The sequence below is a fragment of the Pholis gunnellus genome (assembly GCF_910591455.1).
Source record: "Pholis gunnellus genome assembly, chromosome: 3".
NCBI classification, from domain to species: domain Eukaryota; kingdom Metazoa; phylum Chordata; class Actinopteri; order Perciformes; family Pholidae; genus Pholis; species Pholis gunnellus.
The window spans coordinates 5167068-5195036 of NC_136529.1; the positions used below are offsets into that span (position 1 = coordinate 5167068).

General features: G+C 42.4%; 1 protein-coding gene across 1 annotated transcript in view; it reads right to left on the reverse strand.

Moving 5' to 3' along the window:
- cdk18 (cyclin dependent kinase 18) overlaps positions 1-27456 on the reverse strand; it is a gene marked incomplete at its 3' end in the record, with an annotated part of 40111 nt that extends 12655 nt beyond the window's left edge. The window contains exons 1-3 of the mRNA XM_079156820.1: positions 27350-27456; positions 6610-6747; positions 510-646 (exon numbers count right to left, since the gene is read on the reverse strand). Coding sequence (XP_079012946.1) covers positions 510-646; positions 6610-6727 — 255 coding nt within the window. The 5' untranslated portion in view covers positions 6728-6747; positions 27350-27456. The remainder of the gene's footprint in view (positions 1-509; positions 647-6609; positions 6748-27349) is intronic.
- Positions 27457-27969: the final 513 nt, after the last annotated feature.

Sequence of the window (27969 nt, forward strand, 5' to 3'; positions counted from 1 at the left end):
TGAGCGCTCACTCCCCTCTGGCATCGCTTCACTCCACTGTCTGCTGTGGAGCATGAGACAGACTCCAAGTGAATCACACTCGCTCCACGGGGACTTTTTATGAAAAGGTGGAACTGTGAACTCCCTCACATTTCCAATAAAGAAAAAGTCTGGTCCTTTGGGGAGGGATAAAATCTTCCGAGGTGACTCATCCAAATTGAGCTGGCAGAGGTGGAAATGAAAAAAATGACTCCCGGGGAAGAGTTTCAACAGGAGAACAAACTGCATGCACCACTGTTGGTATCTATGTCGGGCTGATTTTTAATGCTTTTAATGCTTTTAACGCGCACTTGAACCTTGACAGTTTCCAATCAGTGCTCGATGGGCAACACATAAATCCAGAATCACTGTGGCGGCATGTGACTACAGCATGACGGGAAACCAAATTAAACACTTCGCCTGTTAACCCCTCACCCGCCATATTAACCTGTGTCCTCCTACAGCAGCCCCTTTGAGCTTTTGCTACCTACCTCCATGGAGAAACGTCTGTGCTGGGCCTTGTCATGGAAGTGGTGATGTGACGGAGACTCGCCCCCCGGTGTTGTTGGTTCTGGACTTAAAGGACTGGCATCATAAGATGGCGGACCCAGCCTGTCTGGAGTCAGGCCTGGCAGAGGAGAGACGTAAGCACTCAACATTTGCAGATGTACAGATGGACGACAAAGGACAGAAAGAGCAATGGTGCGTCCGGCCACTGCAAGCTTCTCTGGAAGCAAACGCGTCATTCAGCTGCGTTTTAGAACTGGTTACATATGAAAGCAATCGATTTAATTATTATTTAGGGATGACCTCAAATCTAGTGTTTTAGGAGCTTGCTTCAGCTGCCAATCTTGACAGTTGAACCATCGCAGTGGTGGGAAAATCTGCTTATGAAGCAAAGGATCATTCAATTCTGGCTATATGGGGGTGTTGAATGTCTTTACATATAGTAGAGGAACTAAGGCCCCAAAAAGTTGAGTAACCCCACACACTGGTGGTTTCAAGGTGGGCGACCGCCCCTATGGGGCTACGAAAGAAACGCAGCAAATGTTCCCTCTAGGATGCATGCAGCTGGTTTCCTTCTGTGAAATACCTTTTTGCCCCAGTACTTCCAACAGCCTCCATCACCGCCACTACCTGATGTAGAATAAAGTACAACCATGTTGGTAATAATTATAATACATTTAGTTTTTGGGATGGTTGTATGAAAAATGACTGCAAAATAATTTTAGTTGGTTGATTTCTAGATCTAGTGATAATTTAGGCTTCTGCCTTATCACATGTACCTCTGGAAATAATAATGTCAAGGAATATGTTCACAGACAGTTAAATACAGACAACAAAGCAAAGATTGCATCAATACCTTTGCTCAATAAAACACACAAGAATTATATATTGAAAATCCAAAGGTATGTGTGTCATTAATCCCGAGCGAGAGTGTTTTGCGAAGAAGAGCGTCAGATAAATCACTTTTCCGAAACGAATATAATACCCACATGCTGTATACCTACTTAATGACGAGATTCTGAGAAAAAATACAAAAACAGGTGTGTTGGTGAGTTGTGTTACCTTTGTACAGAGCCAGCTGTTTCCAGTATTTATGCTAAAATGAGCTAAGCTAACTGGCTACTGGCTCCAAATGTCTAACAATGTGCAGTGTGAATGAGGTCACACTTAGTGGCGGATACAGAGAATTGTCAGTAAACTCTGCACTCCTTCAGCTGTACAGAGCATTTTAGCCTCTTTCTTATCAATCCTCAAAGACCATGATATAGGTGTGACTTTTTACAGGTGAAGTGTTCTCTGGTGGGCAATAGAGCCACTGTTTCTGAATGGCCTCAAACATAAGAAAGATTTATAGTTCTGTGTTAAGGGTTAGCCTCCGTTGCTACGCCATAGCTAACATGCCGTGTGTCAGAAATGCGACTACAAAATGCTGCTTGAGATGGCTGATCGATGAAATGAACTCTCAGCCTCTTGTTTTCAGAGACGAGTCTCATCAAGACTACAGAGGAGATAAAGGCAGCTGAGGCGAACGATATACTTGGAGCACACCAGCACTGCAGTGTTACAGCTATCCAGCCACCGTGTTGGGAAGAATGGCCTTTTGATCCTCACCACACAACATTGTGTGTGCGATGTGTGCGTTTGATGCCTGGTCGGTGTCTTTTGAACGCTACCCGCCGTGGTGGTTTCAGCTGCCGTTTGATCTGCCGTTTCAATAGCGAGCGACGGCCGGCCTCGCCGGTATGGCCAAGTGTGGGTTGTGAAATGTACATGTGTCTCTATTTTATCGGGTGTCTTCTGGGCGTTCCCTATTTGGGTGAGGCACGAAGCACTTCAACCCCTTGTTTTCATGGGGATAATGGCTAACAAGGGAAGCAGGTGTCGATGCGAAGGAGAAAGTCTCATATGTCCCCTTACAGCCTCCCCCTCAACACACACCGATTTATATGTATACACACAAACATTTATATAACGTGCATGACCTACTCTCTCATACTAGAGGAAATTCAACAGAGTTGTATCAATTAAACACACACACACACACACACACACACACACACACACACACACACACACACACACACACACACACACACACACACACACACACACACACACACACACCTAATAAAAGAAGCTGCTGGTGTATCAATGACAATACTACGTCTTTGTCAGATTGCTTGGCAGTCTCAATGGGCTGGGGGGATGAAATGACAACCTGTTTGCTAGTCATTTGAATATCACAGCTACACCGCTCCTTTGATCTCCCGATGCTCATTAGAGTCAGTGAAGGCGACGCTGACATGACACACTGTGTGTGATTGCTGAGAGATACAGATGGATGCCTGCCAGACATCTAAGGGAAAACACAATCCAAATATGGTACGCCACATGATGATTTTGTAGCGTTTCCATCTGAAACTGAGGTTACAGTCAACATAACCAAGTATAAGTAAATCTCACCTGCTTGGCAATAAAGGCTTTGTGACTTTGTGCAACTGTGTGCAACTGTGTGCAAGAGGGTTTGATATTTTTCCTCAAAACAAGTATATTTCTCAGACTCTGAGCCAGAAATCTTCACTTCAGTAACACTTACATACACCAAACTTTACCGTTTCATTCCTCTCTATATTCTGAAGGTCTTTACAGAGGGGTTAGTTCATACAACATTTTATTACTACAAACATGGTGTATTTTGAATTTGTTGTATAGCTGTTGACAGTATTTTCTGATATATGAAGTGATACAAAGAGATATCCACATTTCTCTCTGTAAAAAACTTTGACTCTAATATGTCAACAAAATCTAACTAGCACATAGTTAAATATTGTTACATTTGCATATTTAAAATTCCGAAAACTTCTCGTACAAAAACTAACTTAATCTCAATACTGAGTAACTGGGTAGGTTTCATGGTGAGACCTATATTAACCTATTCACCTGTTGTGTCACCCAGTAACAGCATTAAAAATACATGTTATCATATAGTTTTCACATAATATATCATTTATTCAGTGGTTCATGCATTTCCTCTTTTGAAAACTAAAACGCATGCTGTTCACCCAGGTGGACATGTGGAAAAAAAACTTACAAATATATAATAAATAAAAACACTCATCCTGACTGAGGTTGTCATAATTAAATATTTTATGAAATCAACTGACTTCAGGACTTGTTTCGTGCAGCACATTCTCTGCAGGGACACTGTGTGGAGGAAGAAGCTCTCGTCAGAGCGTTGATGGGTCACGGGGGCTCATGTGATTACTCTCACGTTAGCATGGGAGCTCGGCAAAACAGCTTTTGACGGACTAATAGCTGGAAAGTGAATAAGGGGATTCTGCCTAATGAAATATTATTGGACAGTCAGGCAGTAAGTCCTGGCTACCACTAATCACAGACACACACACACGCAGACTTTTGAAGCTCTGAAGAGTACACCTGTGTTTGTATGAATAAAACAACCACGTCTGACTAGATCAACGGTTGTGAAATTGTACGTGTGTATTTTTGTGTTCATGCGTTGCCGTATCTTATGTGTGTGTGCAGCCTTAGGGGGATGTTAATCAGTTCATCGAGCTCACTGATCTGAGACTTATTGACTTTCTTTGTCAGTTTGATCCGGCCACTCTTGTTTTTTTCAATATTAGAAATGATATGAGAGAATCCAATAATCCGTTAAGACTGAAGGACTTGAAATCACTTGAGCATGAGCTGCATATTTAATAAGATTTGCAAACGCAAATTATACATTATGAACAAAGTTTCCTCCGTACATGGTTACCATGAGGAGAGCCTATTGAGGCTAAACACCTCTATCAAAGCAAAGTCTGCTTTTGGTTAAACTAGGGGTGGCCCTCACTAAGACTTTACATATCAAATCTGATTACTCAAGTCTTGCCTATCGTCCACCGATTTCTTTTTTGCCCATTGACTTCCCTTTGTTTAAGCTGTATGTTGCTATAAAATCTATAGAAAATAGTAAAAACCACACATCTATCGGCCAAGATACATGCGACTATCGCTTAGCTTTAGTTACAGAATAATGGAAAACACTATTTGTTGTGCGTGAGGTGTGTGTGTGTAGGTGTGTGTGAGGTGTGTGTGTGTAGGTGTGGTGCTGTCCAAAGTACTGAAGCAGAGCGACAGACGCGGTTTCTTAGCTCACTTGCTTCTTTGTTGTAACTTTCCATTTCCCCCCATTGTAGACAGGAGGAAAACAACGTGAAGTCAACGAGAGAGAGAACGATAGACGGAGCCTCCCCTCGGCTGATTTTAAAGAATCGTTCATGAGCTCAAAATCCATTTAGCACTCCGATAGCTATGTTCAACGGCGACGAAACTAAATGCAAAATGGACTGTACTTTTATAGAGCTTTGCTAGTCTTCCGACCACTCAAAGCGCTTTAACACTAGATATCATCATTCACCCATTCACCCACTGATGGCAGGAGCTACCATGCAAGGTGCCACCTGCCCATCACGACTAACTAACATTCACACACCAGTCACACACCGTAGGCACAGCTACGGGAGCAGCTTTGGGTTAAGTGTCTTGGGGTCCTTCTACTACGTCACATTAGACTTCCTCGGCATCCATGATTGTATAGAAATTACAGTGCATTGCTTTTCGTAGACTAACAGCGAGCAATGCCTGTGACATACACTGCATTACTCTCTATGTTCGCTGGAATACAGTGTATCCTTGTCAGGTGATGTCCAAACAGCAGCATATGCAGCGCATTACGCTGAGGGAGCATGATGGCATCCCTCACGTGGGGAGAGAGGATAGAAAAGAGTTAAACGTCTGCTCTCTCTTTGTGTCCCTTTCTTCTTGTCCTCGTCCTCGTCCTCTCTCTCTTCTCTTTCCGTCTGGTTACCTCTTTACTGACCTTCAGGAGCAGACAGTGATGCAGGCAGATGTTCTCGGGGGGGGGGGGGGGTTAACTACATATCCAGCTGCTTCTCTCTGCCAGGCAGTTGGATCGGAATCAGGTCCGATGAGATCGCTTGATCACAGTACATCATGCGTACTTCAACAATTTCAACGCCTCGCATCCCGCACGTACAGCTTCTCTTCGTCTATTGACGTTTTATTTTTTGCATTAAATATAAATATGAAGCAACAAACCTATCCGCTTTATTTCCATAAACAATACTACTGCACATCGTGTAGAATGAAAGTCTTAACCATCCTATTAGCCCTGTGTGTTCACGCAACTCATTGTTATTCCATCTCTTTGTGTAATCAAACTGCAGAGACACTCGATAAGACTCATACTGGATGCATTCGGTTCCCGTGCATCATCCACCCCCCTACTCACCACCACAACCCTTGTTCTCCTTTGAAGTGTTACCAGTTGTGTAGCCAGAACTGCCCCCCCCCACCACTAAAAAAAACCAGGTTAATCTGTGAGGGTCCGTTACAGACACAGGGAGGAAGGAAAGGCTTTTGTATTTGGTATTAAAACCAGAATGAGATTGCAGTTTGTGCTCTATTATTAGACACAAGCTGTTCATTCACACGCGGGGAATAAAAGACACAAGGAAGTAGAGGAGCTCAGGCTTCAGGACTTGAAACGCGCTTAATTAACCCACGGTTTATTGGCTGTAAAATGGTTTTGTTGGCCAACTGTTGCCAGCGTGGAAAAAAACAAACTGAAATCCCTCAGATAAGAGTGGAGTTACAAAAAGACATCTTTGTGTGGTAACCCACACAACCAACACACACAGTAGAGAGATCTGTCTGGCTTCGCAAGGACATTTGTGCAAACGATTCTCTAAAGTGACACTCCCTGAATTTATCGTACAGAATAGTAGCCCACGATTCCTACAATTATGCGTGGACGATGTCGCGGGGCACAATTTAAATCCAATGTCAACTCTTGGGATTCACAAAGAATGGATTGCAGCCGCTGATACCACCATAAATTAAACCAAAAGACATTGCACTAAAGAAAAAAAAAGAAAAAGATATTGCGTTTGATTGCAATTATCCATGTGGCAAAGTCCAAATGTGCCACTTTCATCCAAACCTCCCGAAGGCAATGACAAGAGAGGAAAGGGTCAGAAAAGTGAGGGATCCTACCTTGAGTGTGGCGTATGTTGAGCTGGTTTATCTGCTCTGTGAACTCGTTCTCCTCGATGGTCTCGGTACGAGGAACAGAAAGGGAGAAACGCCTCTTAAAGTTCTTCATCTTGTTCATGGTGCTGGGGAGGACCGACTCTGGGAGAAGAAATAGACACATGGAGAGAGAGATTGAGATGTACAACCAATACTCCAATCCATCAATCAATACGGCACATGCATCAACGCGATCTCGGATGCTTTTCTCAGAGAAAAAGCATTTAGGAAAAACAAATGCGGGCTATTTTGTACTATGTACAGAATATACAGTACTGCATAAATCAAATAAACTAAAGTGAAAACACTCCCTGGTGTCGTGCCTTCAGGACACAGAGCGCGTTGTGCAGCTGTGAAGGATCTTTATGTGCAGCTCGACCAAAGTTGTCTGTGTCATCTGATAATGAGGCAGAAAACAGCAGGAAAGCAGCTGACCAATAGATTGTCTCCCATCCAGTAGGTTACACAACCACAGCCAGCCCGACCAGTTAGTTATTCCCCCCTTTTCTTTTTTTCACGACTCATGTTTGCGTTCTCTTCTTTTTCTCTGCGTTTGTGTGCTGCAGAGATTGGTGTCATGGGGTCTTCATGACTCCTTTACTGACATGGATTCGTGCTCATTACTGTGGAAGGCTAAGAGATGTGTGTTGGGAGGCTGTGGTCTAATTACAACAAGACTCCACATTCGCTCCTGCTATTTTTAGGCCTCAATCAAGATACGGCTATGTGTGAGCGATCCCAGGGTCGTGAGAGATGACCCCCCCCCCCCCCCCCCCCCACACACACACACACACACACACACACACACACGTAATGAAATATACACACAAGGTGCCTGGGTGTATCCAGCAGCAACTAGCAGCAGTGAACCTCTAACCCACGCCACAATACAACTAAAACGCAACACAACGATCAAGCAATTGGATTATAACAAGGTGTCAGACAAACCAAAATAAAGAAGAGTTCAAGAGGGCTATTTGTGTGACAAACTGCATAGATTGTAAACCTCCCCGTTGACTCAGAGTACAAAAATATCGATGTAGGTTTCACAAAGATTCTGACTGTGACTTATGTTTAACAAGTAGTCAAACTTCAGATAGATGCTGATAATAGAAAATTGATCCTTTGCTGTCCAGTTTTTGACTATTTTAAGGAGGACTAATTTGCAATTAAAATAGAGAAAAGAGGTGTCTCCAGAACACACACAGACTCACAATGTGAAAACAACACCAGCCACAAGCTGCCGTGGTTTATAATTAATCCCACAATCAACGGAGTATCAAAATAAAGACTGGCAGTCCAGTCAAAAATATATTTGTGAAACCGGTCCCCTACTACATTGTAGCGTTGTGTCTCAGGCACATCCACAATGTTTGTATGAAACCAGGCATCAAATAAAGACACCAGTAAAAACACAAACCCCCCCCCCCCTCATTATTTCTTCATTGCGTGCTACAGCATTACAGCATTTAGCTTCCCCTCCAGTCACACAAAACGAGTGAATGATTAACACGGGCTGGAGTCAAGGAGAGAGTCGAGCACGGGCCCTGACAAAATCTGGATGAAAAACACATTTATTTATTGATGTGATTTATTAAATTACTGTTTTCACGGCAGTGAAACTAGAATTAAGTCTTGGGGAAAAGGTTTGTATTACGTTTGTTATGCAATGTATGTACGTGACCACGTACTAATGTAGTTACATGTGACTTAAAATAAATTTGCGACTTCAAATAAATGACGTTGCTTTTGGTTTCACATGGGACACGGAACAATGGAAAGTACTGTGTTTGTTTGAGCCACTAACTCCTCTTCCTGATGCAGACCTTTTGCGAGATTACCGCGTTACATTATTGTTTGAAACCAAACCATGATTTTTTTCTAACCGTAGGAGTTTTGTTGCCTTAACCTAACTAATCAGAAACGTCGTTCAACGTATTCCATGGTTTGCAGAAACATACAATGGCAAAAAAAAAATTCTGCCGACTGGGATTGACTTTCAGAGGTGAAAGCTATATAATATAAAAGGTGTAAGAAATGCACAAAGGACAAAGGCCTGGGAGTTCAATGAAAATGTCTGAGGCATTGTCAGAGCCAGAGAAGTGTGGGTGGCAGCCATAAATTGAACAGCGTGTGAAGGAAGCAGCTCAAAAGGCAACGGTGGAAGCAAATAATCCTAATAAGCAAATCCAGATCAGTACAGAGAAAAGGAGGATTTCCAATTTTGAAATGGAGAAGCCTTCAGAAATCAATCAAAGTGACTCCTCAGATGGATGGGTAACACACTCTTGGTAGAACAAAAGTCCAAAGCAAGTGTTAGTAAAAGCAGCATTGTCGACCTTTTTATGTTGTTAACACACAATCATGTTCAATGAGCAGCTGAAGCAGCCACAGAGTCCTCAGCTTCATATTTCTAGACCTGGAAAACACTTCTGGCCCAGTAGCGCACAATTCCATCCATCAAGACATTAAAGGTGCACTTAACATCGATTTCAAACTGACCTTAGCAGCAGTAATTTACTGCAGGGTGGCAGGAGTCTTCCTCCAGCTCACGGTGGATCTTCTGACAGTTATACTACAGGATACAAATTGGCTAGAATGAACATAAAAACCTGACAATCAGTTAAATGTCAGACGAAATATGTGACATTAGAGGAGCCTATAAGTTTAGGAAACTGGTATAATAAAAAGAGATCACATATATCAGATGAAGGGGGAGGAAAGAGGCTTACTGTGCCGACAGAAATCAATACAACTAGGCCGGCCAAAGTGCCGGCGTGTTCGTAGTTGTGGCTGTTTTTCCCGTTGAGAATTGGTCAGGCGGCCTTTACGAAGGCAGACTTCCCCTGTTTCTCAGCAGGGTAGAGCTATATACTGAAGGAAGGGGGGTACCTCACACACACAGTTCAAATGAACAAAAGTACACTGTAGTTGGCACTGTGGTCTGAAACAGACATGTCATCTACTCAAGCAAATTGACATCTGCATTGAAAAACAACAGCACAAAGACATCTTTGTGTCACGAGCTGAGTAACAGTGGTGGGTCTTTATACTAATTTGGTTTGCTGTGAACTTTCTGAAGAGGAGGAGGACTGTGTTTATTGATAAGATGTGGATTAAAAAGACCTTTGCTCTTCTGCTGCTGCATCTCTTCACTGGTGTTAAGCAGTATTATCTATGAAGTGCTCTCAGTCAAATACATGTTATTTTATCTAGACATAGACAGTTGTAGATGTTTCAATTGCCACATCATGCTCTCAATCTATTTCATGATTTGATCATTCTAATCCTAGAAACTAAATTAGGTAAAAACATAACGTTTTAGAAACGTATACCGCCTTTCAAGCTCTCCGGGTAACGAGTATCACTAATACACAACGTACAACAATGACTAGCTCCAAATCCACCAACACAGCCTGATGAAGACAATGTGAAATGATTGCGTGAGAGTCTATGGAGCAGAGTCGGATAGCTGTCCGACGCGGATCAGAACTGGCCAATGCTACACTATGATTGGCCAATCTGTGTTCGAGGGTGGGACTTAGCAAAGGGTCAACTGTGTCTGAAGTTTGAAATGTATCTCTTTGTTCGGAGTTAACAGATTAGGAACCTGAAAGTTTTGAGTAAAGAGAGTGAACCATGGCTGTACACAATGAAAACATTACTTCTGACATAAACTTCATGAACAAATAATTCAAGGACAAATACACCTTTGCACAGCACACACTGACTGTGGTTGTCAAGTGATCTGTATATAAACACAACATATCAAATACAGTTTAACACAAAAAACTGGGCATTCAAAACTGATTTCCAAGCTTACTGACGGTTCACTTTGGAAGGGTGGATGGTTGTGTGACGGCTGTCTAGTGGGAGAGAAATCTGTATTTCTACTGTGAAATGTGTGTGTGTGTGTCTGTGTGTCGAAACAGTGGTAATATTTCATATGAAGTCTTTGATGCATTGGGTGTAAATTACAGAAACATCAACACTTCTTGAAAAAGATCATCAGGACAACATGAGAAAATTGTTAGTTTCATAGAAAGTTTGCAATTCCATTTTGGCCATCATTTCTATGAGTTATTATTCTGGAACACGGCCACATCAGACTTAGCCTCATTATAAGGTTAGTGTTTACGTATGCGGGGATTAACATATCACTAAATGATGATCGGTTTCACCAAACTAACTGGTTCTTTAGTAGAGAATAGTTGTCACAGAATATTTACACCCAGTAACTGCCAGCTGTAACTTTTGTAGCTGTTTGAGTGAACCAACTGGAAAAACATACGTTAGCTTGCTAATATATGATACTAATTGACTGCTAATACAGTCGACGCATCAGTCCTGATCAAAACTGTGCAAAGTGGAAAGATTACAAATTCAATTTTACAAATAAATTCACAACATATCTCAAATTACAAATGATGCTTAGATTAAATGACTAAGAGAAGTTGGGTTATTAGTTATAACTAGTGCCGTTATCGTTGATAGAATCCAGGGAACGAAGGAGAGTTTGGTTGTAACTTTCGTATTTTCAGGATCCAGTAGCAAAAGTGAACTGCAGTCAATGAGCGGCGGCCTGTATATGCCCACTGCGGGTTGACATGCCCGACTCAGTCTGCTGAGCCCCGACACTGCTCTGCTGAGTCACAAAACTCTTCATAGTATACCAAGATGACTGCCGATTTTATCTCCCGAACGAGCCCCATTTGGGGTTCGCTCGGTTCCGAGATTCGGTTCCGAATGTTGTAGAATGGACTTTTCATAAATAAATATTATTAATGCTCCATACATGCTATATACCAAATTAACCAAGAAATTCTGAGCAACTTAATCATGTAAACCATTTTACACACTGCAAACACAATTATACACCATTATACTAACTAACTAAGAAGATTGTCCACAATATCACGTATTTTTGGCCGTGAGTCGGCGTGCGAAGGCTACACACAAAGCACTAACGACTAGCATGGCCGACCAATGCGTCTAATGCCGTGTTCACACCAAACGCAGCACGATGAAACTCAAGTGACGCAAATTTGCGTCAAACGCCGAATCGCCCCAAACGCAGAAGTTGAAATATTTCAACTTCTGCGAAAAAATTGCGTGACGCTGTGGCGCGATAGCCTATCAGCGTTGAGATGTTTCTCCTGTCATCACTGACGTCCTGCCGTTGTTGAATCAGGAAACAAATACTGTAGCCGTCTGTGTTCACCCAGAGCTCTACAATACCTCACATCAGTAGAGACCGGACCGAACCATGTGTATAAATGTGTGTGTGTAAACCATATGGTGCAAACAATGAAATGAACGCTGCCGTATTTACGTCTATCTGACGTTATTGTGAGTGTTGATGGAGCTGCTACAATGTTAGCATAGCCTAGCACCGGTCAATCCGAGCTCCATTGAGAAAACAAGTACAAATCGGCATCATTACATAGTTATTTCGGAGTCCCTTTTTGTCGGTTTATTGCCGTTAATAAGTTAACAACGTTGCACTTTGCAAACAGGTGATGGAAGGAGCAGGAGAGGCCTATGGAATGTCAGGGTGAGTTCTCCTGAAACCCCCATTTTAGGGATTTCACAAACGTTAGTACATCAAATGATTGACAAGAACAGCTAATCTCTCCACAAACTAAATGCATACCTATATCTTGAAAGATTATTCGACCATGAGATGAGTATAGCGCTAACTGACTACTGCAAACATGTCTTGGTCATTCTTCTCTGGGATTTAGGGATGGTTCACAGGTTTCATCTGAATATGTCACATATAGTGGAAAAGTAGATATGTATAGTTATGCATCTGTAAGAAGTGCCGAACCGTACGAAGAAACAACGGCACAAATACCCATCGGGTGCAAATTACTTGATGACCAATCAGTGTACAGTAAAACTATTATGCTGTCACAATTTCTGGTTCTGAGATCAGTGAAGCAAGACACAACATTCAACAGCTCACGTCATAGCAATAGTTTCTATGTCTAAGTAGGCCTTAACGTATATGTTGAATTTATTCCCCAAGAGCTTTTTAGCCAAGCTAGCCTCTACCTATTAGCCAGGAGATTGCTGCCGCATCTAGCGTTGCCATCAGTGCTTGTCCCCTGATTTATATATCAACCAAAGACAATAATATTACTTATCTTATTTTAAGATCTTTTATTTGTGTAGCTGAAGGTTTTTCAATGTGCCTTACAGACCGAGTACAGACCCAGATCAGCAAAGTGCCCAGCCCAAGCTCTCTAAGAAGAACCACCTGATGGACATGGGAATAAACCTCGGGAACGGCAATTCAAAGGAAGGTCCCCTCTCCTTGGACAGCTGGCTGTGTGTGTTAGCATTAGTCAAAGACCTTTTCAAAGGTCTGTTTAGGGGTTAAGACTGATTCATTCTCACAAGTATATAAGGACAAATGCGTGTGTTTGCGAAAATGTATATGTGTGTGCATTTTATTTTCCTGGCGCATGGAATTCTGGAGCCAGGCATTTGGAAGAGCATGTTGTCCCACTTGAGTATTGGGAATATAGCTGTCGAGATCTTCCAGCTGGAACTTCATGGAGCTATTGGTCTTCTTCCACTCCTCTACTTTTTTACTGCTTGAGGCCTTAAACTCTTCTTTCTTTCAGCTGCACCCTTAGATAATATATGTTTGTCTATAACGCCTGTACCAGAGTCCTTTTCAGCACGTAGCTTTAACTTGATTCCCGTCACCCCGTTTTGCTGGGTTGCCTTCATCTGCTCCAATTGATCTTTGATGTTTTTGAAATCTGTTGTTAAAGATCGTTCTTTGCTTTTCGCAGCATTGGGCAGATCTGTCCTATGGAGCCATTTTCCTATCTGAGCGTGGGCTTTCAATTTGAGAGCATGTCTTATTGATTCCACATTCAGATTTTGTAATGCTTTCCCTCAAAACCCTATCCGTACTCTCAAATAGCCCCTGCTTGCGTTTGGATTTGCTCTGCTTCTGCTCAAACTGTATGCTTGCCCGTAGGTATATTGTTACCTCTGTATAAATCATGCTCTCAAATTGAAATACCATGCTCTTGAATAAAGATAGGAACAAAGCTCTATATGAATGATCTGCCCGATGCTGCGGAAAGCACAGAAAGATCAGCAGACAAAAAAAAGAATCAAGTTAGAGCTCAGTGCTAAAAAGGACTCCGCTGCAGGGGTTATAGACAGCCTGGAGACGACTATCTATTACCTGAGGGGGTTTAGCCTGAACCTCATCCAGCTGGGCTTTCAGGTCACATATCTTCCTCTCAGTGGTGGGCCGTCAGGGCCAGCAAAGCCTTCTCTGCTGGCCTAAACAGAATCACAAAGTTATAGCTATTTTATAATTTTTCATAAATACACTATATGTATTTGAATTATTAGCTTATAACTACTGTCTTCCTGAGTTGCTCTGCTTCCAGTGCAGCTTGTTTTAAGGAGAGCTTTTATCCAATCAGATTTCACCTCTGTGTCTCTAGGTAAGAAGAGAGGCCCCAGGCCCACTAGGTAGATTTTGCAGATTAAGTAAATGGGGACGATATTGTTGATTGTCATAGTCTTCGACCAATCAGATCTTTAGTTTGACATGTTAGGCGTATTCTTTGACATGTCAGAGCATCCTAGGTAGCCTGCTACAAGTATGTCAGCCTTAACCTGCAGCTCAGCATTAACGTGCGCCGTGATTGGTCAGTGGGCTGTTGTGAAGCAGAAAGCTAGCGAGCAGAAATCAGTAGTAGTAGTAGTAGTAAGAGTTCAGGTTGAAAGATATGTAAGAAGTTTTGAAATGTTTTGCATTTTGCTTGGTGTAGATCTTTTTTCTTACCTAGCTTTGGGTTCTTTTTGGATACCAGTTTGATTATAATCAAATATATCAATGTAATGATTTTTAAGGAATCCTAAACTATGGCAGATAAAGTACGCCCTAAATAATTAAACATGGATGCTCATGAACATGATTGTGTGCCAGTTGGGACACCATTTTCTCAAACTCCTGTGACCATGTGCACTCAGCGATCACCAATTATTTAGACGGTGCATTTACCCCAACAAACAATAAAGAAAATGATGGAATTGCTGTTAGCGGTAACACAATATTATACGAAGCTCATTAAGGCAGCAAAATAAGAAGCTGTATCTGTAGCAGTTTGAATAGTGATGTACTTTAACTTTATTTGGTATCAATAGCTAACGTTAAGTGGACACATGAATACATTATTTTTAAATGTAATGAATTTATAAAATTGAACTTCTTAAATAAAAACTGATAACATTTAATGCCATTTTTGCCAAGAAATAGTAACAAAACAATAAGCTTAGAGATGGGCGAAATGGACATTTTCAGGAAATAATTTACTGTCCTCTACCAAACAAGCACGCATTTAGTAGCTTTAAATAAAATACATTTGGGGGTCGGTTTAATGAAGTGCTGTAATTCTTTTCAAATTCCAAACCAGTGAGAGAGCAGCAATGACATTGAAAAGATACAAAAAAGACTTTATGCATCTTGAGCGGAAAAAATGAAGAAAACTAAAGATGAGAAATAAACCAATAATAATAATAACAATAATGTCTTCAAAAACAACAGGTTTCTGATACTTTCAATTCCAGGGGACGACTGGGCCCTTGGTACCTTCGTGCTCGGGCCATAAATATGGGTATATAATGATAATAAAGCTGGATGGGTGCGATAACAACTCAGGGTCTACATGCATATCTAAAATAGCTTCATTCCCAACTATTTGTCAAGCATCACTCAAAATGTAACGACTTGCAGTGTGCAGACATCCCTTCCCGTTTACAATCATGGCCAATGATACACAGACACCTATTTCTTTCTTTTCTTATAGAGCAGCCCCAACTGTACTCACAGGCTGAAAATCACTAATATGGTCTTGGACAAAAAAGAACGCACTCGTTTCTGTTCAGACAGCCGCAAGTGGGCCTGCAACACGTTTGCTGTTTGCAGAGTCTCACACAGGAGAGAGCCTGAACTCTCTTTATACACTGACCGTGTCCTCACTCGCTTTCTTTTCTCTCCTCGCCTCTCATCTGTTGCTCTGCTCTGGTGTGTGAAATAGAATCTGTAAAGGGTTTCTTATCTAACGGATGAATGCATCTGCCCCCCATTCTGATTGGGAGCCCCTCTTTATTCCCTTTGCGCTCTTGTTTGCCCTCTCGAACAACTTAATTGCACGGGTCGTGAGTGAGAAAATTCCTGATTGCGACGGACGCTGTGTGTCAAACTGGCGGTTGCGCCTCATTTATTTCGTAGACAACAGACTCCTCTGTTTGGAGAAGGGTACCATTTTAGAATCAGAACGCTTGCAGCCAATCAGGAGTATTTGGCATCATTCTCAGAGCTACTCTGTCAAATGGAGGAAGTTGTACATTGTGTGGCACCGTCTGACTACACCGGCTAATGCATCATCATAGGGGGTTGCATCTTTTCTCCTTGTGGTTTTGGATGCAACCTTCATTCTTTTTCTCGGAACTTTCAGATGACAACCCTTTCAAAGTACAGCCAAGTCGACGATGGGCCATTCATAAGCCAGCGTCTGTAACATTACAGATGGGAGAAGGACAATGTGTGCAGCCAGACCTTTATTTAGCGCTGCCACACCACTGTGGTCTGGCTATGAAAGACTAAGGGGCCGATCACACCGAGATGCTTCGCAACAGGCGCAGCCGCTTTAAAAAACGTTGGGCAAAGCAGCTGATGATATCAATATCCATTCTAACTACGGCCACCGGCATCAAAACAGGAAGTCAGTGGTAAAGGGGTTGGGCAGAGGTGGGTGGGGGGGATGAGGACGAGTGTGTTTTATTCAGCAAAAAAGCCCTATGTCAGCGGTCCAGTGAGCCATCCGCTCCGGCTAAATGAATATTCACAAGTCCCCTCGTGTGTGCTCATGTACAATGGGGCCAGCTGATGGGAAGAGATGCAGGGCTTGTTTACATGGGCTTCATTGTTGTATACAGGTCAATGGGCACCGTCATCAGCAAAATATGACACACATACAACAATCTATCTACATGTACGGCACGGAGATACACAACTGTGACTCACTCTGGGCGATGACGAAAACCTCAGGCAAATATATTTCTGACTCTCTTTCACTTTGTTTTCTCAGTCCAGCTTGTCGAAACTGAGTAAATGAATGAATGAATGAATGAGCGGCCGTCAGGGCAGACCATTAGCCCGACCGCTTCCTGCTTCTGACAGGGCTGCCAACACAAGCTGTGATCTCTGGGAGAGGCAAGAGGTTGGAGGGGGAGGGGCAGCGAGGGAGACAGAGGAGAAGACTCGCTCAGACTTTCTCTGTGTCAGTCTGAAACGGTTACCAAACTTCAGATATCTTGCTTTCAAAGTCACATTAATGGTGGCAACCACTTGTGTCGATAAAAGGACACCTATAGAATCACAGCAACACAAACTATGAAGCAACGTTTTCACAAGAGAAATGGATAGGTTACACTGTGCCTACAGCCAGGAGGCAATGTATCCGAATGGATGCAAGGCGTTTCAGAATTCCAATAAGAAAAGAAGATGTGCTTCTTAGCACTCCATGACCGAGGCCAAGCACCCGACTGACGACACAAACATTGCTTCAGTTATATCGCTCAGAAGATAAATTCAGTAACAAATAATGGGAGGAAATTTCCCAAACGTTGCTTTGTTCTTTTAATTTTTTTCTCATACCCTCCTTTTTCCATGTTGTTAAGTCATTGTGTGTGTGTGTGTGTGTGTGTGTGTGTGTGTGTGTGTGTGTGTGTGTGTGTGTGTGTGTGTGTGTGTGTGCAAGAGAGCACATCTGTCTGTGTAATCTGTGTATGTGTTGGGTCATATGCGCTAGAACTGACCTTGGGCCTGAGGTGACATTACTGTGTGCTCCAGTAGTTCATACGGACTGAAAGTACAGCTTATCTTGTACAACAGAGTGCTGCCTCACAGAAGTGGTAAGAGAGAATCACTGTTAAACAGCTGGTGTGTTTAGTCCGTAATGCAACTAATCCAATTTGCGATTGTGCCGATATCCAGCCGTCCAACTACAAGACACACAGGTAATTGAGATAAAGCATGTTTTTGCAGCAGGGCAGTGTTTAGTGAAATCAACTGCGTATTTGGAACTCAAATCAACACAGCCTGAATTCATACACACATTATGACATCAGGTGAACTAGAACGACCGTCCAGCAGTGTCTGTAGGTAACAGAAATAAAGTTTGAGTTTGAGTCGTGAACAAAGGTACGAAACGTGAACCCAATAGGAAAGTATGTTAAACCTGCATTCCGTTTGAAGACCACCTGGGGTGAGTCTGGTGGCTGCAAAAATTAGTCAGATTGTATAGAAGTCTATGAGAAAATGACTCTACTTCTCTCTTGATTTATTACCTCAGTAAACATTGTAAACATGAGTTTATGGTCTCAATCTCTAGTTTCAAGTCTTCTTCAATACAGCATGATGTTCATTTAGTACATTTATGGTCCATTTAAGGTAACATAAACCATACAGCAGGGTATGCTTAGGGCGGGGCTACCTTGTGATTGACAGGTCGCTACCACTGCATTGCCCATGTTTTCATGTCACACCTTTTTAACTCTTTCACTTTGTGTTTTCAGTTTCTGACTGACAGTTAATTGCAACAATGTGGTCGCATAAAAATGTAGTGTCAGGCCTACTTAGCTCCACCCTCTCGTGTCACTTCTGGTTCCAACAAACCAAGATGGTGGCAGCCAAAAACCAAGATGTCAACGGTCAAAAAGCCGACCTCGAGGCTTCAAAACCGTAGTCCACACGAACCAATGGGTGACGTAGCGGTTACTACGTCCACTTCTTACATACAATCTATTGTCGTAAAGTAAGAGGTTGAGTTTGGGGTTCTTTTTGTGACCAGTCATGCCAAAAACCAAGCAAACTTTCTAATTTCACAGTTAAACATTTGAGAAGAGAAATAGTCAATGCAGTAATAGGATCTTGATTCATATTTGATCAGAGCTGTCTGAGTTCTCAAGTTTAACCAGCAGTGATTGACAGCTGCATTAGAGAGTCCTCGGCTCCGATTGGTTGTTTTTCTTTGGACGTGTGGAATCTTACAGCCCATTATAAAGGGAGGCAGAGGAACCAGATTTTCTTTCCACAAAGTATGTCTCATGTTCTGCTGTCATAATATAGTGACAGTTTTAGCAAATAGGATATATACAATTTATTTTATAAAAGTTAACTGCAGCGTTGACACTTAACAATTATAAGTGTTTTATCAACACAACATTTCAATTTTGTTTAACAAAAACTGAATAAGTGATTCACAGACAAACTTCAGCCAGTCGGGCTGGAAACAGGCAAGCAGAACAAGTAGAGGCTGTAGTAAGGATGTTGGTTTACGCTTGTGTAATCTAGGAGAAAGATTTGAGAACAGTTTGAAAACAAAAGTTGTAGCTGCGTTGATTGATGTTTTGGCCACAAGGTGAAAACACGACATTGGCTTATTAACTAAAATTGTATGACTAACATGTGAGGAAACTATTTATTCAACCTCTAACAGACTTGAAACACACGTTAGCAGACTATTCATATGGTGTCTGGCCACCTGATGAATTCAAGTCCGCTTATGGTATACAAAGTGTCTTTTCAAAATAAATGTCCATGTTTACATGAAACGTGACATGCATTTGGTTTCTTTTCAAAATAAACTTTCAAAGTACGTTTACATAGTTTTTGGGTTTGCTAAAGCAACAGAACTACAGTACTTGTTTAGGTTTAGGCACCAAAGTACTTGGTTAGAGTTTGGAAAAAATCATAGTTTGGGTTAAGATAAGTAGGTTTGTTACGTAAAATAAGGGGCCTACGTTTGTTACGTAACTGGCTTGACTTAAGTTTGTAAGTCATGTAACGAAACCACAGCAAAATAAGTAAACATTTCACACGGTACACAAACATTGGTCTCCTCGCTCTTTGTACGCTACATCAGTTGCTCTGACCATCTAATAAGGATGCGGATGGGTTAAGATTGGAGTTATTTAAAAGCCCGGGGTGCGTCTTACACGGACATTAAAGGGTGCGTTGGTGCATGCCCACATCATCCGTATTTGATAAGTTTGCAGTGAGAACGGGTCAGTTCACATTACTTTTAGCTCGGTTTTGGTCTCCACCAATCTTGAGAAAAACATCTCCCGTCTATTTTAGGTGCTGAATGCCCCACTGTGTTCACTAGCTAGTCTCTAACTACACTCGTCTGCTGTTTTTAGTGCTAAGATGGTAGTGTACAGTGAGTTCATCAGAGCTTTTATTTCTCTGATAATAGCTGCCTGCTGCTGGAAACAAGCTTGACGAGAACATGGTTGGTGAAACAATAATAATATAATAATATTCTCATGAACGCCAAACAGCATGATCGTTGCCTTAAACAACACTGTCTGACTAAATAGGAACTCCTGCCCTTCACTTCCTCCAGGCTGCAGTGAACGCCATTTTCACCCCGAACGCTATTCTTAAATGGGCACGTTAGAGAGACTTGGCTTAAGTCCTGTCTGCGAAAAGGGTGATTCTTTAAGAGATAGAAGAAAAACCCAATAGGGTTTTCTTCCTGTCTCGTCCCACACTGATAATCAATCCTGCCAGACATCCCCCTGTGCAGTGTTGTGGAGAAAAACGTTAAGCCTAGACCTTGAGTCCATATCCTTCTTATCTATTATGAAACATCCAGCATACTGTTGTCTGACATCTTTATGAACGTTAAGCAAAGCACATGGTCAAAACACGTCACATTCTCCTCTTGTTCTCTTTGTGTCCGGGCTGTAGACGTAATAAAGATGACCTTTTGTTTCCTTCCATCCCATCTTTTTTTGGAGTTGGGCCTCACGAGACAACAATCGCTGCCTTATTTGCTCTGGTATATGGCCGTACAACAGATCCTCCATTTCTCTGCTTGACACAGTTATCTTTTTCCTTCACTTGTTTATCTCTCACTTTCCTTGGCTCCTCGTCAATCTCACTTTTCAGGATTTTGCTCAGAAAAGTTCACAACAGTTAACAATTAAACCCTCTGTTGTCCTCTCCCGTGTCTGTCTACATGTCACCCCCCCCCTGTCCCCATGTGAACAGTTGGCCTACTGTGTCCAGTGGCTGTGAGTGGACAACAACAGTGCTGGAGGTCAAGATCAGACTGGCCTATTGTGTCACAGGGCACCAGCATGGTTTGCGCAGCAGGCCACACATGTCGCGGTGGTTTCTTTTGTTTGGAGATTCACAGTTATCTGTATGCGACAGTGTCAGAAGTTGGATCCAAAACGCAGATGGATTGATTGAGGTAGCGGGAAAAGTTCAATTATTTATTGAGCAGATGACTCGCAGGGTCCAAAAGCAGGCAAGTTAAAGCAGTAAATAAAAAACAAACAGGTGACAGCAGAGCCAAAGAAGGACATGTGAAAACAATTAGGGGGCGGGGCAGCCACTCAAAGGCAGGAAGTAAAGTAGTCTCTAGGTAACTGATAATCCTCAAAGGACGCGACGCAGTCCAGTCGCCACAAAAAGTCTGACTAACATTTGATACATAATAAGCGTCATAATTAGCCATAACTGTGTGTGTGTTTTCGGGATAACGGGACAAATGGGGTTTTGGGACATTTGTTTAACTATTGGTGTTTCAGAATAATGGGCCGTCGACACAGTGATCAGTCTCCAAGCATCCGCTGTGCAGAAGCTGTTGTTTAGGCAACAAAACAACTCGGTTAGGTTTACGTTTGGTTTCACACGCCCCGCGAACAGCAGTCTCCTGGGTGAAAGTCATGTGTTTGTATAACCCATTCATCTTCCTCCCTATGCATAGTTTGAACAGCTTGCTAAGCACTTAGCACCAATGATGAAGTAGAAAAAGAATCGAACAAGTCGCTATGAATTAGCATCTTTTGGGTGTGGCCACACACATATCTTCACCTGTTGCTTCTACACACACACTCTTGCATGTAGGTCCACATAGTAGGAGTCCATGTTCGCATGTTAAATTCATGATGTCCCAGCCTTAGCCTCAGGTATTCTGCTCACAGTTGAAGCCATCTTACAGTAGAGCACCTGCAAAAGGTCAAAGCTGCATGATGGCGAATCTGATCTGACTATACATGTTCAGGCAGTCCCATATTAACAGGATGAGTGGTCTAATCGAGAGAAAGAACATGCAGTGTGTTTGACTGTTTGACGAGGCTTTGGTTCACTCCTTCCGACAGTGTCTCTTCTCTCTCTCTGTAGGCTTTCAACACCTGAACCCAACCCTTCCAAAACATGCACATGGACACAGATTGCCAACATCAGAGCGGCATCAGAGACGAGACGGAATGCAGACGCTGAGGTGAGTTGCCACACAATGTGTCTCAAATTAAAAAATGTCTCTGCGGATGAGCTGCCACAAATAAAACTGAAAACAAAACAGCGTATTATGCTCATGGGGGATGAGGACAGCATGGAGGGAAAAAGGTCCAGGGGTAAAGGAGAAAAGAAGAAAGAGAATCCAAAAGGAAGAGTCTGGAGATTGAAAGATAAAGAGGAGAAAGCAGTGACGCAGACAGTTATAATCCCCAGACGGGCTCAGTCTAATCGACGTCTGTTGTGACTGAAAGCATGAACTGAATTCAGCGAGGCCAACATGGCAAACTGTAAAATTGTATTTGGTAAACTTCCTGCTGACAGGAAGAAATAACAAGTTCAGCTGGAGCTTTCTGAAATGCGATGTGTCCACATCTTATTCTACAGATGTTTTCAGTCTTGTAAACACTGAATTCTGGAAGCATCTGTGTTTGTGGACATAACTAACTAAGGGCTTAGCAGTCAGACTTAGATCTGTTCCCCCATCAGTGACTTCCAGAACAACCAGGTCTCGCTCCTAACTCATTAAATGCCGCGCTCAGTCTGTGTTTGATATCGATGTACCGAGGCATCTGTAACCAACTAATCAATTGACCCGGATCTAAACCCATCCATGTCAGTATCAGAAGTACCAGAGCATCTAATGTAGTAGAAAGAACAAGAAAGTCCACCTTAGGAGGATGTTGGAATTGGTGCTTGGGTCAAACACATATGGACTTACATCTAGGAGACCACTGTTTGTGTCCCGTTTGAAGCCATGACAACGTTGACTTATTTCAACTTGCTTATGTTATGTAACTAATGCCGCATTTGTGAGTTATGTAACAATTACTTATTTTCCAGATTACAATCTTCTCCAAACCTAAACCTATGTTGGAAGTTTATTTTGAAAAGACACTGTATGCATGTAACGAGGGCAAAACTGACACGCTGTTGCTGACACGTCCAAACCTGACGGGCCTCTGACCAAAGAACAGTATTTGAGGAGTTGGGAGTGATAATGAGTTAAAGTGGTATTTTAAAAACAACTCTAAACGGTTGCATTTCCTCGTAAATAAACCATCTCAAGGCCTCAGTTATTGCCTTTGGCTGGTTGGACTTTGGGCTTCGGAAGAGGTGTTAGCAGCTACTGTTAGCATTACTTAGTGACTTTACCAACAGCGAGCACTTCAGCTTCTTAAATTAGAGTGGGTAATTTCTCATAGTGTAGTAATTTTCTTAGTAGGTGGGTGGCTTGAATCAGGTGGTTGTGTATTTATATAGATATATTTAGTGGTAAGTCACAGCTGAATATACCAGTGAAGTATTCATCACCTGGCTGCTGACAAATTGTATCTTTATTTGCCAAACCCAATCGTGATCATTAGGTCTGTCTTACATTGTTATTTACTTCAGAATTACTTTTGAACCATGACCATTAAATTAGCTACACATGACTTTAGATAGAAATATATTTCAGTTTAATGTCAAAAACGTGCATCAGAGTTTTAGACCTTTACATCTGTCAGACGGCTTTACGTCACATTATGTGCATGTGATTTTACTGATGGGACGTTTTCCCTCGGGTTCTGGCTTGTGGTCCCGTATCTGACAGGAGCGGTTCCATGACTCACAGCTTTCCTCACACCACTCGCACACAACACATTATTTAGATTTCCCAAGGTGGCGTCTGTCTCTGTCGGTGTGCGAGCCAACCTCTAATAAGCTATCACAGCTACAGCACTATACTAGCAACTTGGGAGACAGAAGCCTGCAATTATGCAAAGCGCAAAGAACACACTGGCTCTACCCTCCTGCCCAGAGGAGCGAACCCTGGATGCCAGGATGCCCAACCGCTCATCAATCAGCTTCTCTCCATCAGACAGTGCTGAACACAATTTTTGTTTGTCCAGCATTCCTTGAAAACAACGTAGTTCATTCTAAAGCGTTGGCAGCCACAGATAGGGTGGACATTTTTAAATGAGCTGGATGTCTCGGCTGTGAATGCACCACCCGCCCACCTGTGAAGAGCTTTTCAAGCATATTAGGCGTGAGTGAGGAAAGCATGCCCAGCAACACTTGGGTCCTTTAGGTCTTTTTTTAGGAATTCCATGCGACCCTGGCAGCTCATGCACACAAAGACAGCATCCAACTTGCGCTACTATTAACAAACACACCATCAAAGATCGGCTTAGCAATTGTTTTAGGAGAAAGGAAGTGCATTCACACATTGGGTTTTGGAGAGTAACACTGAATATAAACACAATTTTTGTATATTTATAAGAATACTCAGTAGAGCATTCCTGCAAAGAGTGAGAGAAAAAAAAGAGTAGAGAATGGAATGTAACAAGAAGACACAGGAACACAATGTTCCTCAGTGCTACTGGCAATTTTGCATGCTAGCATCTCCAAATGGCAACAATAAGAGGTAAACTGCTTTACCTAGTAATTATAGTGTCACTGACCTGCATAAAAACACACTGCCCACACAGTTCCATCTTCACACAAAACCACTGAAGATATCTTGTGTTAGTTATCTTTGTGTTGTTGTTGGGGAAACAGGCTCCACCACTAGAATACAGCCATCGCAGTGTAATTTAGACACACAATGAGAACGCATGGAGTCTCAGGTTGTGAAATGATGGTTTTATTTTCACAAAAGACGCTTGCTTGCTGAAGCATTTAACCTGTCAGTGTTTCATTACAGTAGCCAGTAGAACTCGGCGCTGTGTAAACCACAAACGGCCTTCCATTTGCTGCGTTTGACCAAATGTTTGCATGCGTTTGTTCATCTGTGAGAGGGGGCTTGTTAAATATGGTAGGGTCTGTCTTTGCGTTATCATGGCTGAGTGGGCCCCAGGGCCGTGCGAGGAATCCGGTCCTCAATAATAATCTGTTTGTGTAAACATTACAATTGTGCTTCAGCCGGGGGAGCGTGTCAAGGTAAAAGATTGCAACTTTGGATTCAAAATGACAGTGCCAGGCTGTTCAAGAAGGTAATTGTGCTGTTACTGGAATTAAGATTAGGACCACTTTGAAAAGCACACTACAGACTGAAAGCTGGCAAAGACAGAATACTAAAAAAAGGACAGAAAGAATGACATGTTCATTATTATGATAGCTATGTTTGGCATCAATTCAGTGTATATTCAGTGTAGTTGGGGGTCTAAATTCAGTGCTCTATATTTAACTTGTGACGTACGTAACACTGTTCCAGTCACGCTTTTATTTTTGAAACTCTACAATTCAGTTTGTCTAATTTCATTTGATTTATTAACAAATTATGCTTTACTACATTTAATTAATTCAACCTACAAGCAAGATTCCAATTACTATCACTATAACTGTAAAACTATTCATCTTGAACATTTACATAGTGGTTATGATTTTAGACGGAGTAGACAAAAACTATTTCTATTCTATTTTGCCAGCTGACAACTGTCGCTGGTCGATTAAATCAACTCTAGCTAGTGAGTTAATTAACGTTTACTTTGGTTTTACTGACTCTTTTCCAAATACACTCATGATATCAAGCTTCATGATTCAAGACGGTTTTATTGTTTTGTTTACCATTTAAAAAAAAACAGCCTAGTACAAGCAACACAGGTGTTAGATTTATGCTTTTTTTGTTTGTGTTCCACTTTTACAAAAGAAAAAGATTTCAGAATAAGGACAAATCAACAAGTTTGGGTAACGTAACACTATGAGTTTTGCTCAGGTTGGCGTTAAGAGCAAAACGTTCCCAAACCCGACAAAGAGCAGGACAGAGCTACCGATGTTAGCTTCAACTGCGATGTAGTTGCAGCCATACTGGCAAACCACGCGGTAAACATGTTGCTCTTAAATGGGAATTTTTTTGTAACGTCACTCGTGATCACACAAAATAATAGTTAGCTAATGATATAGAACTCTGTGGCTCCGGACATAATAAAAATGTAGGCGGTAAGCTAGTTAGCAAGGCACGCTAACACCAACGGCTTACGCCAGAGCAGATACAACACACCGATTAATCCATTCCTGATACCTTTGCTCTTGTGTTTTGACTATTTAAAAAGAAGAAAAAAATTGCACGACCTTGTGAACCCTTAGGCTGTACTGGACATTACTCCTATAAAGCTCCATGCATGCACACTGCTACAGCATATTGATAAAAGCTGAAGCTGGACGAACATGCCGTGCTTAGTTCATTCATTGGGCGATTGCTGCTTGGAAGAGAGGTTTATCAGGTTGTCAAGTTTATTATCAAATGTCATAGCTGCATGATAAAAAACCTAATTTAAAACAAACATACATGCTGTAACATGGAAAAGAAAAATCTCTAATGGGGCATTTTGATGCTTTTGAAGACCCTTAAACATCATTACAGTAATGACTTAACACATTACTTCAGAGTTCTTAGTGTGTTCAACATGCAACACATGAGCAAATTCTCACTAACAGGCTGTTTATTTTGGTGATGGCGTCAACAACGCTGCAGTCTGAACTCTGCATGATTCAGCAACGCATGACCATGACATGAAAAGGGAACTAGTTGTGCACACACACACACACACACACACACACACACACACACACACACACACACACACACACACACACACACACACACACACACACACACACACACACACACACACACACACACACACACACACACACACACACACACACACACACACACACACACACACACACAGGCACTTAAAGGTAAACAGTGCTGTGTGTACAGTGGCTATGGACAGACCTCTGTGTATTTGAGTGTGCCTTCCTGCATTACTACTGGTCCAGTGTCAGTTTACATGCGAGTACTAATGCATGAGGCTTATCAGAGAGGAGAGAGGTGGACGAGTGAGTGGGCTCGTGGGTGTTGTGCTTCCACATATCTTAAGATGTTCTTATGGCAGCGGTGGACACAGAAGCAACATTCACTTCCAATTTAAGACAGAAAAAAGAGGCCTCATCTATTCTCATAATGTATCACATTGTTATCATAAGTAACAGCATGACTTTATCTTGGTGATTCCCATCAGTCACAGAACTAATGTGGCCAATAGTTTGGTACGGAACAATATGTGCTTTTCTCAGGTTACAGTGTAATCCAATTTACACCCGTTTCATATTTTGCACCGCGATGTCATTACATGCCGAGCGCCATTAATAGATCTTCAGGCCATAAAAAGAGAGTAAAGCAACCAGGCAGGAAGCCCCCGAGGAATCCTGAAAAAGAAAATAATGAACATAGTACAAATAATGAATAAAGTACAGCACTATGTACCCCGTGTCTGTGACTCCCCTGCCGATCCCTGATCCCATGCTCTTAAGTCTTCATGACAACGTGTGAGTGGATGTGGCTGCAGCAGGGCTACTTACAGAGGAGAACAGGTCATCCAGGAGGGACAGAGGATGGGGACTGGGGTGGGGGGGGCAGCACCGGGGAGCAGATTCCGGGGCCTCTCCACTCAGGTTTCCCTCTCCTGCAGGTGTCACTCACGCTGAGGTAAAATCCACAAGATGGGGGGGGGTGTGTCCACGAGTCCCTGCGATGGCTCACTCTCTGTCCTCTGTAGCAGAAGCACTGCGAGCTGCCTCACTGGCCAGATGACGGGGAAGAGTAAACATAGACAGACATACAGTGGGGACTACTCCGGAGAGGAGAAACTGCTGCTCACAAGTGTTTTATAATCAGACCCTGGCTCCTCCCCCTACCAGGCCCTCCCTCGTTGGTATGGCAACGGCCAATCACCACTCGGCATGGCTCAAGCCTCCTCCGCCTCCTCCTCCTCCGCCTCCTCCTCTGACAGGATTGTCACACACCAGCAAGAACTATGAAATCGTGTGTATACATTTGCATATATGAAAGCATGTATGCAAAAGTGTTAATGTGTGTGTGTGTGTGTGTGGAGCCTGAAACCATGTACTGTGTATGTGCATACAAACAGTATATTTGTATTCATGCACATATGTGAATGTGTGAACCATGCACATGTGTA